Here is a 13,776-nt window from a genome sequence, read left to right on the forward strand (position 1 = left end):
GATAAAAAATAAGTAAACAAATAAATAATAAAAAAGGGCTGCGCTCGCGTTGGGAATTGAATTGTTGCGCCTCATTTGATCAAAGATTTAGAGGGCTGCGCTAGCCATAAAAAGCGTTAAGACGCGTCAAAATGAATTGTGGTAAGGTAAGAAAAAGTGCAGCTGCAACATTTAATAACCTGTCTTCAAAAACAAAATTGAAGCGTTTTGAAGAATGCAGTTAAATACAGAAGGAAAAATAAGAAGCAGTTAAAAGTGCTATAATAACCTAAACCTTGTGCAAGTTGGGCAAAGTTGGGTACTAAATAAAAGAATAATTCCAAATAGATCACAAAATTTTTGACATACTCTGAAGCCGGTTTATACTTATAAATGCATATTTATAAGAAATAATAAAGGAAAAAAATTGCATATAACCTCAAATTCGTTTTGTGAATATTTTTAAACCACTAAGTTATTCGTTTAGCTCACACAAAGAATCAGATGTGGATTGCAAATGCAATATAATAATTTAATAAGTCCTCTGACTACATTATACGAGAATTTGTGGTGGCACCAGTCAATGTTTTATGTGTCATATGTGACCTTGTATGATTTCCCAGAAATTTTTTCAACTTCAATAGAAAATCAAAATTATACACTTTTCAGTCTTCGAATTTTTTTGTATGATCCCTGTATGATTTCTAGGAAATCAGATATCGGCCTTGTATGACAACCAAGAATTCATACAAATCATATATGACCTAGTATGATTACTAAGAATCATATATGACCTAGTACGCAATCAAAGAAAGTTGTATGATCTTTGACCCGGGAAGGATTGAAATTGAATTTTACAATTAAAACATTTCTAAGCTACACCTCTAAATTAAATTGCCCCTTCTGTTGTTGGAGATCAATTCATCCGACGTTAGTCGGTTTATTTTTTCACTTTTAAACTTAAAAATGAAAATCCTAAAGCCATGATAAGTGATGATAGTCGCGTGAATATTGATGATAATTCCGTAACCTCTTTTCTGGTTCAACAACCACCACCTGTTTTCTAGTACTGCTGTTAAGAATATAGCATCGGTCGAACTGAAACGGCTGAAAAAAATTAATGAGTCTTTTACAGTAACTTAAGATTTTATCCATTTGAACTTTGGATGGCCTAGAAAAACTTAGAACCCTAGTCGATTCATGTATGTTGTGTTGTATTATAGGATGTGAAAGGGTCCTGGCAGATGCAGACAGATGTGCCATTGACTGTTGCATGGGGAAGGGGCCTCTATGATCAGACACTGGGCACTTGTTACAACTACATTGGAGGTAACACAATGATTGGCTGCAATTTTGCAAATGAAGTAAATATTAAAAAACAGCGGTTAATAACAGGTTAATATGGAAATATTAAAATACGACTATATGTGTAATTGTGCCAAGAAAGTGGAATGTTACAACCAAATTTAACTCGAGCATAAGATAAGATTAACAAGGAAGTTCACAGTAAACTTAAACTAGGCTAAAGAAACAGAAACTCGAGGAGCAAAGAGAAGAGGTAACGAGAGATACTCAAGTTCGGGTGCTTCAGACCATATCTTCAGTGGCTAAGCTTGCATATTAAAAAAAATCTTGGTTCGAATCTGAAATTCTGTTCCTTTTTCAGTGTAGTTGCACTTGCTTAGACTCCCTAAAAAATTGGTTGCTTTAGGATTGTTCATGGCCTCAAACGTGAGTGACAGCTGCAGAGTGTGGAACTGTCAAGTGAAGAATCCAGAGGAGGTAGTCGGTCACCTGGGAGACATCCAGCACATGCGAAGTGTTTTGGGGGAGGGGGAGACTCTCAAAGCAGGTTAGAAATTGGCTGCTTATTTCACTAGTTACCTTAAATTTAATAAGGTCCATCGAAAATTTGACGCAATTTTAATTGTTTTTTAAATAGAAAATGTCTTCTAAAATACTAATTTAACGTCTGAATTGGTTTCAAACTTTGTTTCCAATTTCTGCGTCACAATTCTATGAAGCAATATAATAGCTACGCGCGGTAGTATCAATACAATATTGAATGCAAAAATGGTGACCGGACAATAGATCGAAAAGAACAAAAAAATTTGGGTCAATCGATCGAAAGATATTCTCTATTCTCATTGACTGAGATTAAGCGTTATTTGTGAGCTGAAACAAAATTACCTCATCTACTCATGCCTCCCGAGTAATGGCCATGACTTAGCGGCCCATGGGATACGAATCTATCACAGCCGAACAAAATTTCACGGCCGAACAGTGACCGAATGGCCAATACGCAACTTGATTTATTTCATTTTCAATCTATTATCCCAATTTTCGCATTCGGTCTGTTGTATTTTCAATCTGTTGTCCTTGAACCTGCAAAATTATGTTCTTTTTTTACATTTTGTTTACTTTTGCATTCAATACAACCCATACCTTCGTGCTTTCGTAACGTTATGTGCTAAGTAATAACGCGTAATTTGAAACGAGGGCATGTGGCATTACTCTTTGGATGCAGTAACAAAAAGCAATAGCTGACAAATTTGGTCTAGGGTCTAGATGTGATAATTTAATAGTTAAGGAATCCAATTTTTACTTGCTCTTGAAGGAAGTTTGAAGCAATTATTGTAATAATATTGGTCTATTCTTATGCAAAATTTTTGCCTCACCATTTTCCTCTAGAACTTTCTTCCGATTTGAGTCACTCGAGTGACTTTTTTGCGATTGACTACTTGATTTTTTTGCTTGACCCATTTTGCTCTAATTGAGAAGTTAAGTATGGGTTGCAAAAATAAAAGCGATTGTAAGTTAGGAGATGATAAGGGCCTGATAGCCTAGTGGTATGTGGTTTATTCTGGGACGCAGGAGGTCGCGGGTTTGAATCCCATCCTAGTCGGATTTTATTGCAGCCCAAATAAGTTTTTTATAGCTGCGAAGTTATATTGCGGTGCTCTTGTTTTTACAATCCCAAGAATTTGAATTGTATTAGGGCGTTGTCTTTAAGATCTGTTCACACGTTTTCATGATTTTTGAAGTCAAATAGTGATTTAGGCGTAGTGATTTTGGTCACGCCGAAACAGGAAGTTGTTTTGCGGCGTGTGGTTTTGCGACGTGATTTTTTTTTGCTCTAACTTTAAAGTAGAGTGAGAAAACGGTGTTTGAACAAAAATTCGCTTTCTCGCTAGTGATTTTTTGTTCACATGCGGCAATTTCGCTTTATTTTTTTACCGTTTTTCAATTTTTTTCGATCTGATTTTTTCTAAATGGTTTTCCCAATCCATTTATAGTTCATTCTAGGCATATATTTTTTTAATTGGACCAAGTTTCCAATTCTCGCTTGTGGTTTTTTGTTCGCATGCGGCATTGGTTTTCTTGTTTTTTTTTTTAATTTTTTTGATCTGATTTTTTTTAGAAATTGTTTTCCCAATTCACTCAAACTCCGTTCTAGGTCTAGTTTTGTTTAGTCAATGAAAATTCTTTGGATTGTACGCCAGGACATGTCCTGCTATGTTTTTTTTTGTTTCATCGTCTGACGCTCGACGCTCTTTCGTCTTACATTTGTTCACACAGCAAAACTGAAAAGGTCAAATCTTCGGAATGACTTCTTCCTGTCTTTAACGGCATTTGCGCGCGTGGCGTCATTTCTCACTCTTTTGAGCCAACGTTTTCAGCTCATTAGCATGATTAGATTTTGATGATACATGACTTACTCACTCAATAAAATGACCTTTACACTACAAAACTTTGCACTTTATTTTGAATTAGTTTGAGGTCAAAAAAACTCAGATGTGTAATAAAGGTCCCTATTTAAAAGGCTTCTGCGCAATGAATTTAAACAAGCTTTATTAATTTATCGCTAATTTTTTAAAATAGCTTTTTGAGCGGCGTCGATAACTTCTTTAACTTATATCAACTTTAGCAACACATATCTCTGTACAAAAAAGCAGAAGAGCACGTGTGCGTAGTAATTAATTGCTCTCAAAGGAAGTTCGTAATATTTATATTTGTCCTTTGGCCTTTTTAATGCATTTTTTCGATTGACTGATTTTTCGTCTGACACTTAACTTTTCCTCCTGAAAAACATGATAAACAGGTTAATACCAGAAGACAATTCGCGGCGGGGCAGATCTTCTATAGCCTTGCACTTTAATGGTCTCTTATCATACAATTCACCAATACTGTTTTGAGACCATTTCATAGTGTAAGAGGTGCTTCTTGTTCTTGAAAGTTTGACCCCCATCAGTCACACGCCCCCACCCAGTACCACCCAGTCCATCCTCTCGTCCAGCCTTTCCAACCCTACCCTCATCACTTGACCACTCCAACCCTGCCACTCCCACCCCACAACGCTTGACAAAAACGGGATAAACAGGTAGCGCTCGGAGGGCATTAAGTGGCCGAGCAGCTCTCTTAGAGCCCTTCTAGTCTCAAGTATCCGATTAACCAAAACTGTTTTAGGAGACAATTTCATGGTAACCCCACCCCCCACTAACCACCCCTCACCCCACTAACCACCGCCCCAATACTCCTCCCGTCCATCTTCCTACAGCTGGCGATTTGACCCCTCGCGCCCTCTACTCATCAACCCCGAATGCTATTATCCCTAAGCCCCAGCTGGCTACTGCCAAAGCCAACCGCTTGCTTGTCATTTGACAGCAATTCGCCCGACGTTAGTTGGTTATGTTAGTAACATGTTTGCGTAATTTATGTAAAAGATAAAAGCGTTTTACGTAATATATGTAAAAAATGTATTATATTACTGGGTTAGCAAATTGGGTATGTTTTATCAATTGATGTCTTCAGGTGAGGTGGTGTGGATTACGGATTGTACTCCTCACGAGAGTCTTCCTTTGCCTGTTGGAACTAAGAGACAGTACTTCCGGCTGGTGACAAGTGAGGTCTCTGTCTGGTACGAAGACCACAGCACTCCAAACCCACTCGGATACAAGCCACCTGAGGAAGTAAGTATTTAGTGACTTTTTTTGCACTCCTTCAGCAGAATGCCACTGGAACAAAGTTTGAAGCAATAAATGTCATGTGAGCTTTTTATGCAAAATTTTCTCTTGACGCATTTGATTTTTCGTTTGAATTATTTCCTCTTGGTGTCTTGTTGATCTAAATTGCCTCCAGCCAAATAGCTTCCTACAAAAAGGCTTCGCGGTGTAATAATATGGTAACGTTACTGAAGGATACTTTTAATTGCTCTCCAAGGTCTTTTCACGCTTGACGTAGGTCGGTTAATTGCTCTGGAACGACGTTTGAAGCAATTATTGTAAACGTGTTGGTCTTTTTTGCAAAATTTCTACTTTAAGTTTTATTAGTGACTACAGTGGTAAATAATAACCTCTAATGACGTCATTTGAAGTCCTCATAATAATTTTAGTTATCAGCCCCCCCGCCCGATGCAATAGTTTAGAGCTCCCACTAGTCGTCCGAGAGCAATTCCGGCGTTAGTTGGTTATGTTTAATAGCCGCCATCAGCCTCTCAAAAAGAATTTGAATTGTTTTGAGGCTCTGTCTTAAGATTTGTTCACACGTTTCAATGATTATTGAAGTCAAATTCGAGTAGTAATTTTGGTCACGCCGAAATAGGAAATGGAGCGAAAAAGCGAGTGATTTTGCGACGTGAAATTTTGTCACTCTAAATTTAAAGTAGAGTGAGAAAACGGTGTTTGAACAAAAGTTCGCTTTCTCGCTAGTGGTTTTTCGTTCACATGCGGCAATTTCACTTAAATTTTTTTTTACTGTATTTTCGATTTTTTCGATCGGATTTTTTTCTAAATGGTTTTTCCAAACCATTCATAGTTCATTTTTGGCTTAGTTTTTTGTTTGAACCAATTTTTCCCTTTCTCACTAGTGGTTATTTGTTCACGTGGCATTTTGACTTTGATTTTCTGTTTTTTTTCAAGTTTTTTTATCTGATTTTCTTCGAAATGGTTTTCACAATTCACTCACAGTCTGTTTTAGGTCTAGCTTTTTGTTTAGTCAATGAAAATTCTTTGAATTGTACCTCAGGACATGTCCTGCTATGTTTTTTATTCGCTTTACCTTTTGATCACGTTTTTCGTTTTACATAGGTCCTGACTTCTGACTTATTTCACTCACTGTTTCAACTGAATGGGTTTCAAATTCTTTCACGTAGTGAATCACGCAATGTGGTGAATACGGACAATGTCAAAAGTGCAAAATCAAAAAAACGGGATAAACCGACAAAACCCGGTCATTAAGTCATAGTGCATTGGGTTATCAAAGCTTGTTAAAGCTATTGCTAGCTGGCAGTAGTATTATGCTTAATAGCCTTCAGTTTAGAAGCTGAATTAAGTGTAATTTTGGAATCTAGTCAAATATGCACAATTTGCGCGCCAAATAAGAACATATTTTGGCACTTAGAAAAATTCTGTCAATTTCTTTTTTTATTTTTTCCTTTTTTGTTTCAATCCCAAAATGCGTCAAGCGGGTCAACGGTAGCTATTTTCCGGCAATTTGCCGGCTATGTTTGTGTTCGACAAGCACTTTTTAATTCCTAACGTAAACTTTTCAAACAATTTTCTGGTGTAATCTTATACATATGTTTTGACCTTTAATAGACCTTTTTGCATTTTCGCTATTTTTGTGGCAGATATTGTGAGCGTCTTTTAAATCAATAAATTTTGCAGTGTTTTTGCTAGAGTATGTAAAAGCCATTACTGTTGGTGGATGCTAAAAGTTTAAGTCAAATTTCTGGACAGAATTAAAGAGCAGAGCGAAAAGAGTTAATGCTGCAGAGCGGAAAGAGTTAATTAACAATTGTTTTGTTAATGCTGCGTTTTCAAGATAGCGAGAAAATTTAATGTAAAGAATTTTGCTATGGTTGGAGCACCTTTTGTTCATATGCGTATTTTAGTGGAGTTCTTTGTTTTAGCTCATTATTTCTTGACGAAGTAGTTGAACTGGGCTGTATCATTGGTTTTTAAGGTGTTTTTGAGAATATTTGACAACTTTGAGCAGATAGTAGTGGTTATTTTTCTCTTTTTTACTGTTCAGGGTTTTTCAAATGGAATGGAGAGGTAATCCTATTCCTTTTGGATACTAACTGATTAATAACTGTTGTCAGCCTCTCAAAGACTCTGATTTAGGCGCTCTTTTTGAAATTTTCGTTTTTTTTTCATAAGGAATAACTTTTGTGTTCGACTTCTGACTTAGCCCACTCTTACTCACTGCTTCAACTGAGTTTGAAATCTATAAAACTGTTTTTCATTGAGTTTAGCATTGTAGTGATTAAGGCCAAGGTCAAAAGAAATGAAATGGGATAAACCGGTAAAGCTTGTGCACTGAGTTAGTGCATTAATGACGTTTAAAAACTTTGTAAGCATATTTCTTTAATGACGTACATTTTTTATCAAACTTTCTTAGCATATACTGCTACTAGTATTAAGCGTACTGTCCCCTCAATCAATTTAGAGGCTGAATTCACCATACTAACTAAATCTAATGAAACTGCAGATGAAATTTGAACGTTTTGCCACTGGAAAAAATAAGGATGTCATAATTTTTTTATTATTCTAACTGTTCAAGTCCCAACATCTGTAAGTGGTGTCAGGAGCTGCTATTTTCCGCAATCTGCCGCCTATTTTTTATGTTCTTTTCTGTTAGTCAGATCATAGAATAAAATAAAAAGAAAACTAAGCAGAAATGGACAGTAATCACATCTGTACCACTAGAACTTCAATTCGATTTAGATAATGCTATTTTTGATATATTAGCTCGAGCCTTGTTTGTTGCTGATGAGTTTTTCACAATATTAGCTTAAATTTCATCAGGATTATTGTTTTCTACCATTACTGTAAAGTTCAAGATAACCCTAAATTCAGTTAGTATGTGGTTAGATGGGACAAACTTTTATGTATCTTGTTGGTGAAAAAAGATGAAAAAAAGTTACTGGTCCAATGAGTGTCAGACTTCGAAACGATGTTCTTTTTTCAGAGATACATTTTCTGTTTTGTTTTTTGAATAGTTTGAATAGCAGTGGTTTTCTTTTTTATCGTTGGCAAAAAAAAGGGTTATAACTTAATGTTTAAGTTACTATTAATTCTTTGAGATAGGCTTTTTCAAAGTATTAATAGCCGCACAGCGATAGCTGGGGCTATTATTGGCCTTCTCTTGTTTTTTATTTCGTCGTTGCGATTTTTTTTACGAGCATATGACGTCACAACCACTTCAAATCTGCTTTTAGTCCATTCGTTCATGCAATTTCAACTGAAATGCGTGCGTGACGTCAGTTTTCGCTCTTAGTGGGGCGAGTTTTTTGTTCATTTGCGTGATTAGTTTTTTTGGTCACACTTGACTTACCTCACTCTCAAAAATGACTTTCTCACTTTGAAATTGACTTTTATTTACCTCAATTCAAAGAGTTGAGGTCGAATGGGTGTGTGTTGCTCTAACTGAAGCGTATTAGAGAGCAGCTAATAGAGGCAGCAAAAACCTGTACAGATTTTTAATCAAAATATTACATATCAGCTTTTAATGAAAAGACGATTTTTTTGGTCTGTCTTTTACTGTTTTTTATGAGACTGCAGATCTACGAAGCTATTGCGGCTATTTTCTGGCAATCCGCCAGCTATGTTTTTCAAGATATGCAAACAACCGTGTAAATTAACAGTAATCTGAAACTTATTGTATAGAATTGAATCAAATAGTATAGTATAGTCTAGAATTGTATTGTATAGTATAGTATCGAATAGTATAGTATAGAATAGTATTGTTTTGTATAGTATAGTATAGTATAGTATTGTCTCGAATAGTATTGTATAGTATAGAGTAGTATAGTATAGAATCGAATAGTATAGTACAGTATGTTCTAGAAATACCTCTTTGTCTACGTGGTCATTGCAGTTAAGTTCCTCAACTGTCTCTAGCGATTATATCCTGCAATCTGCCGGCAGTGTTATTTATTTGTTTGACTCGAATGCCAGGTTAAAATAAACATGCTTGATGGAATTCAGGGCTACTTTTTCTTTGACGTCTGAACATATCAGTGACGTTCATGCACATCCGTACCAGAATTTCTTTAATCAATTCAATGTCAGTTGCTTTTTACATGCCTGTCAATTATAAACCAAATGCCATAACCGTTTGATGGAAAAAATTAATTTGCTTGACAGAATTTTGAGCAGTGCTCGATTGCGGTATGATTTTTAAAAAAAAAGTTAAGATGAAATCACAAGATGTTGCATGATGTAAATCGCGCTCTTTTCGCAGTCATAGCTGGAAGCTCTTGGTGAGGGCAGAATTTCCTTGTAGCTTTTAAAGCTGGCTGCCATCGTAATTGAAGTCAGTCTATCAATTTTTCGGACGCGTGGAATTTTGAATGAATAAATCATGAAAAAATAAATCATTTTTTTTCAAATTTCTGAACTTAGATTGTTTCCGCCTTTTTGCGCAATTTTTCTTTCGAGCAATTTTTGCTTCCTTGATTGGTCTTAACTTAACCTTGATTGACTTCTCATTGTTAATTGCTCTCAAACGAAGTTTGTAGCAATTATGTTAGTCCTGTCGGTCTTTTTTATGCGATTTTTCGCTTGACCGATTTTTCATCTGACGCTTTCGACTTTTCGTCCTCAAAAACAGGATAACAGGTAGCGCCCAGTGGGCATTAAGTGCTCTTAGATCCTTTCAGCTCAAACTGTGTTGGAGACTTATACTTACGGTGTGAAGGGCGGTTCTTAGAGGTTGAAGACACCTCACCCCCAATGTTGACCCCCCAACCAACTGTTGCCAACCACCCTTGTGGTTTACACAAAACTCATTGAGAAGTTTTTTTTGAGAGACAATTTTGCAGCAATTAACTAGATCCGAAGTGATTGTCTACTGCTTAATGTGTAAATGTGTATATATTTAAGGTGAAGATCGTGAAAGGTAACAAATTCGGCACCGACAAACAGCCGGAAAAATTTGACCCTATGTTCATTGGTGGCGGTGAGACCAGTACTGTACCTTTGGGTGACAAAGAACAGACACAAAGTGGGGCAGGAGGATTTGTCCAGAAAATCAAATCAAAGTTCAAGACCGGTTCTTCTTAAGAAACAGTGCCAATGATGGGGAGATTTTTACTTGCTCTCAAAAATTCGTTTTATGACTTTTTTTGGTTCGGTTAATCTTTTTAAATTTTATATTATTTTTTCTTTTCAAAGTCAAAGCAAACAAACGTGTATAACAAGGTAACTTTGTAAACATATTAAAATCAAAGGAGTTGAAGTGTTTATCTCGAATCATTATTCTGTGGTAGCGTAGAAAATTGTAGACCCTCTTTGACTTTTGAGTGCAGTTCTTCCAACTTTTGGACCCTTTTCTTTTAATTGGCTGCTATAACATGATTCTCTTATTCATTGGATATTCAATTCTATCTCTGGTCGCTAGTAATATATTTTTCGTGCTCAGAAATGTTTATACTCTAATACTTGAACTATTTTGTGATAAAAATTTTTCACTGAATTCTGTAAAATAACATTCCTTTTAGAATTTACTTTTATTTTGATTATGATTAAAACTCTGATTGGTGAGGCTAAGTAGTAACTGCTGGATACAATAGCATTCGTTTATACGTATCTTTTACAGGCAATGGTCAAAAATGTTTTCTGACTATTTTAAGAGGAAAAACGTTTAAGAATTGAAGATGCTGCTGAAACTTTTATTTTGCCCAGAATGTCGATATTTGCCCGATATTTGTGAGCCACTTTTTGGACTAGAGAGAATGGTAAAACCTTCATCATCGTCGTCATTTTCTTCAGATGTCTGAATGAAGGAACCTGATTGATAGAGAGCAGCGGAGTTAATTGAGTTTGTAGAAAGTGAGAACAAAATTTCCTTTGATTCGTGTCTGATGCCAAAGTCACGTGGTGCCTCCAAGACAGCAGCTGGATCCACAGGAGGAGATACAGGCAGTGTCTCTGACCAGAGTACCAAAAAGAGCAGTCCAAACCAGACCACCACAAAGTCACCCTCGGATTACCGCCTCGCAGATTACATCAAGGTGAGAACGTACGCCCAATCGAATTTGTCATACTTAGTGAAGTAAGTTTTCTCTCTTAACTGTGAAAACTTGATTAGTCAAGAAAAATGTCCCTGCTATCGGAAGACAGCTCGAATTGTAAAGGTTTTCAAAGTTATTTAGCTGTCAAGACATTGTCCATTCAACATCCCAAGAAGTTATCAATGCTTTTTGGAATCTTGCTTTTTTAATCTTTCTAAATGATAGGCAAAAATAGAATCATTTGTTTCGCTGTATCGCACAGATGTTAAGAATATGTTACCATATGTGCAAATGATATTTCGATGGTGTTTCTCGAGTTTTTATCGTAACGTGTCACGCAGGAAGATCTGAGCTAAGTAAGATACTCTTTAACTGTCAAGCTTAACAATGGATGACACTGCGTCAAAAATCGAGAGCTTGAATAGTCAACATTCAAGGGTAAGCTGTCAATTGTACTTGATTTGATTGCTGTTTGATACCAACTGTTTTTACATGAACTGTATGAACGTTATTGCTGAATTTCAGCCTATAGGACTCGTACGTGATAGTTTTGGAATCCGAAGGCCGATTCATTTTATAATTTTGACACTTTTGCTTTTTAGATATAAATTGTATTCAAAATTTTTCACGTGCGAGATTTATTATAGGTTATGCGACATCGGAACTGTTTCCTTTACCCCTTAACAAAGTAGGCAGACTGCAAAAATTCATGTACGTTTTCGGATTAATGATTATTGTGTGGACTAAAAAGAGGTGGGGTTGAACCTGGCCAGTAGCAGATGCTATTACAAGGGTGTAAGATCTCGATTTATGTTCGTGGCGCTGAGGGGAAAACGAAAGAGTTCCGTAAGCTAGTTGCAAAATCTGCTGAACCGGTTTGTTTCAAGTTGTCTCTTTCTGCGTACCTTATGATAAGTGTTGTAATGCAAAAAGTTATGATACTAGTTAAAAATGGCTTTCGTTTTCAGTTTTCTGATCGGTCAAACTAAGATATTGTATTTGATAGCAAGAAGGGAGACAGTTGAAGACATTCTAGGTCTAATCATGGCTTCTAAAGAGTTCCTTTGTGGGTTTCTACGCTTCTGCTTCAGCACACTATTTTTGCTACTTATGAAGTGTGGGTTCTATTTGCCCCCCCCCCACCCCCATCACCCTATGCGCGACACCCGTGTCTCGTTTGTATATCTGCCATTTGTACAAATTTTGCCACATTGCATAGCACGTTAATAAGGTGAGCAAATGTGGTGTATATGGTGTTTGGGTTGGGGCGGGGTGGGGTATAAAATAGACCAAAATTTGTATATACAGAACTGTTTGCTGGGAAAGAATGCCTGTTTCACAATATTCTGCAACACTAAGGGTTGTCCTACATGTTTACACATTGCAGTAGTAAATCAAGCGAAACAATTTGTTGACATGTGACCAAATACGTTGTCATCGATACAAAACTTAAGTAAGAACATTTATCCAATATCAAAGGTTGTTTTAAAGCGCCAAAGTTTCTGTTTGCTCGCTTGTGAACAAAAAAAGAGAAGTTGGGGAAAACTGGGGTTGGTTTTTAGCAAACAGTTCCTCTAAGTCAATTAAAGCCTCCACTTCATGATAGTGTTATTTCATCAGGCTGTTTATTGGTAGCTAGTTCATCATGCGCTTATTACTTCTCTTTGACAGCTGTTGCTATCAGCTGTTGAGTCTCATTATCGATCTTGCAATCTAACCAATCACCACCCTTCTATCACACGCGGGTAACCCCTCCCTGATCGGTTGATCTGTGAGGGTGTTTGTGAGATAGTAGAAAAGGAATTGCTACTAGTACTACTCTACCCAGGATGCCCTCGAACAAGTTCAGCGTGGTGGGTAAAAACAAGGAAAAATTGACCTTGGGTTCCCTCGCAAACGATGAGAATCGCAGTGAAAAGGTAAATCGGGATTGCTAACTGTGAGTTTGAGTTGACTAATGAGAAGAAGTTTGATGACTACTGGTTAGTATGAAATCGGATACCTGTAAAGTTTTTGAATGTAAGACTAATTGTTACTTGGCTTGGATACCATTTAGTTAAAAAGGTAGAGGGCTGTTAATCTTAGTTTAATTTCGAAATAGTTCAGATGTAGTTGCTTTACAAAATTTTAGGGCTCTATGGTGTTTGAGCACTGACTGACAAGTTTTAACTTCATGGCATTACCACTCATCTTGATCGTGAAACTTGTTTTCAATGAAGTAGTTCCTACTTTTTTGATGAAATTATTAATAGCCGCCCTCATCTTCTCAGCCGGCTATTATAGCGCTCCTATTTTTTTTACAATTCAAAAAATTTGAATTGTATTGGGACGCTGTCTTTTTTACGACTCGAAGAGGAGTATTGGAGAAGTCCTTTTTTTAATCAATTTTATTGGAGTGATTTTTGAAGCGGGAAATAAAACGCGTGAAAAAATTTGGAGTGATTTTGGGGCTGAACAAAAGTTAAGAGCGGAGCAAAAAGAGAGTGGTTTTTGTTCATACCGCTGTTTTTGAGAGAGCGAGAAATTGATGTGTGAAAAAAATTTCTCTCAGCGAGCTAAATTTTTTTGTTCACGTGCGGCTTTTAAAAGCAGTTTTTTTTTGCAAATTTTGATGGTTATGAGGTTTGATTATGATATTGTATTAGTTTTAGGCTTGTTTTGATAGGAATTGAAGGTTTCAAGTAGTTAATTCTGAGTTTAATGCTAATTTGGAGGGTTTTGATCAGTTTTGCTGATTTTTAGACAAAATTTAATGATTTTGTTCCTGTTTTTTGTTTTAC

General features: G+C 36.4%; 2 protein-coding genes across 2 annotated transcripts in view; both read left to right on the forward strand.

Moving 5' to 3' along the window:
• Positions 1–10,504, forward strand: part of LOC142339154 (uncharacterized) — a 49,487-nt gene extending 38,983 nt beyond the window's left edge. Inside the window, exons 3-6 of the mRNA XM_075388937.1 lie at positions 1,203–1,308; positions 1,691–1,831; positions 4,792–4,949; positions 9,867–10,504. Coding sequence (XP_075245052.1) covers positions 1,203–1,308; positions 1,691–1,831; positions 4,792–4,949; positions 9,867–10,046 — 585 coding nt within the window. The 3' untranslated portion in view covers positions 10,047–10,504. The remainder of the gene's footprint in view (positions 1–1,202; positions 1,309–1,690; positions 1,832–4,791; positions 4,950–9,866) is intronic.
• A 139-nt stretch (positions 10,505–10,643) lies between these two features.
• The window catches only part of LOC142339153 (uncharacterized), a 66,451-nt gene continuing 63,318 nt past the window's right edge, over positions 10,644–13,776 (forward strand). The window contains exon 1 of the mRNA XM_075388936.1: positions 10,644–10,996. Within this exon, the coding sequence (XP_075245051.1) occupies positions 10,847–10,996 (150 nt within the window). The 5' untranslated portion in view covers positions 10,644–10,846. The remainder of the gene's footprint in view (positions 10,997–13,776) is intronic.

Source organism: Convolutriloba macropyga, chromosome 5, assembly GCF_964194025.1.
Source record: "Convolutriloba macropyga chromosome 5, txConMacr16.3, whole genome shotgun sequence".
NCBI classification, from domain to species: Eukaryota; Metazoa; Xenacoelomorpha; order Acoela; family Convolutidae; genus Convolutriloba; species Convolutriloba macropyga.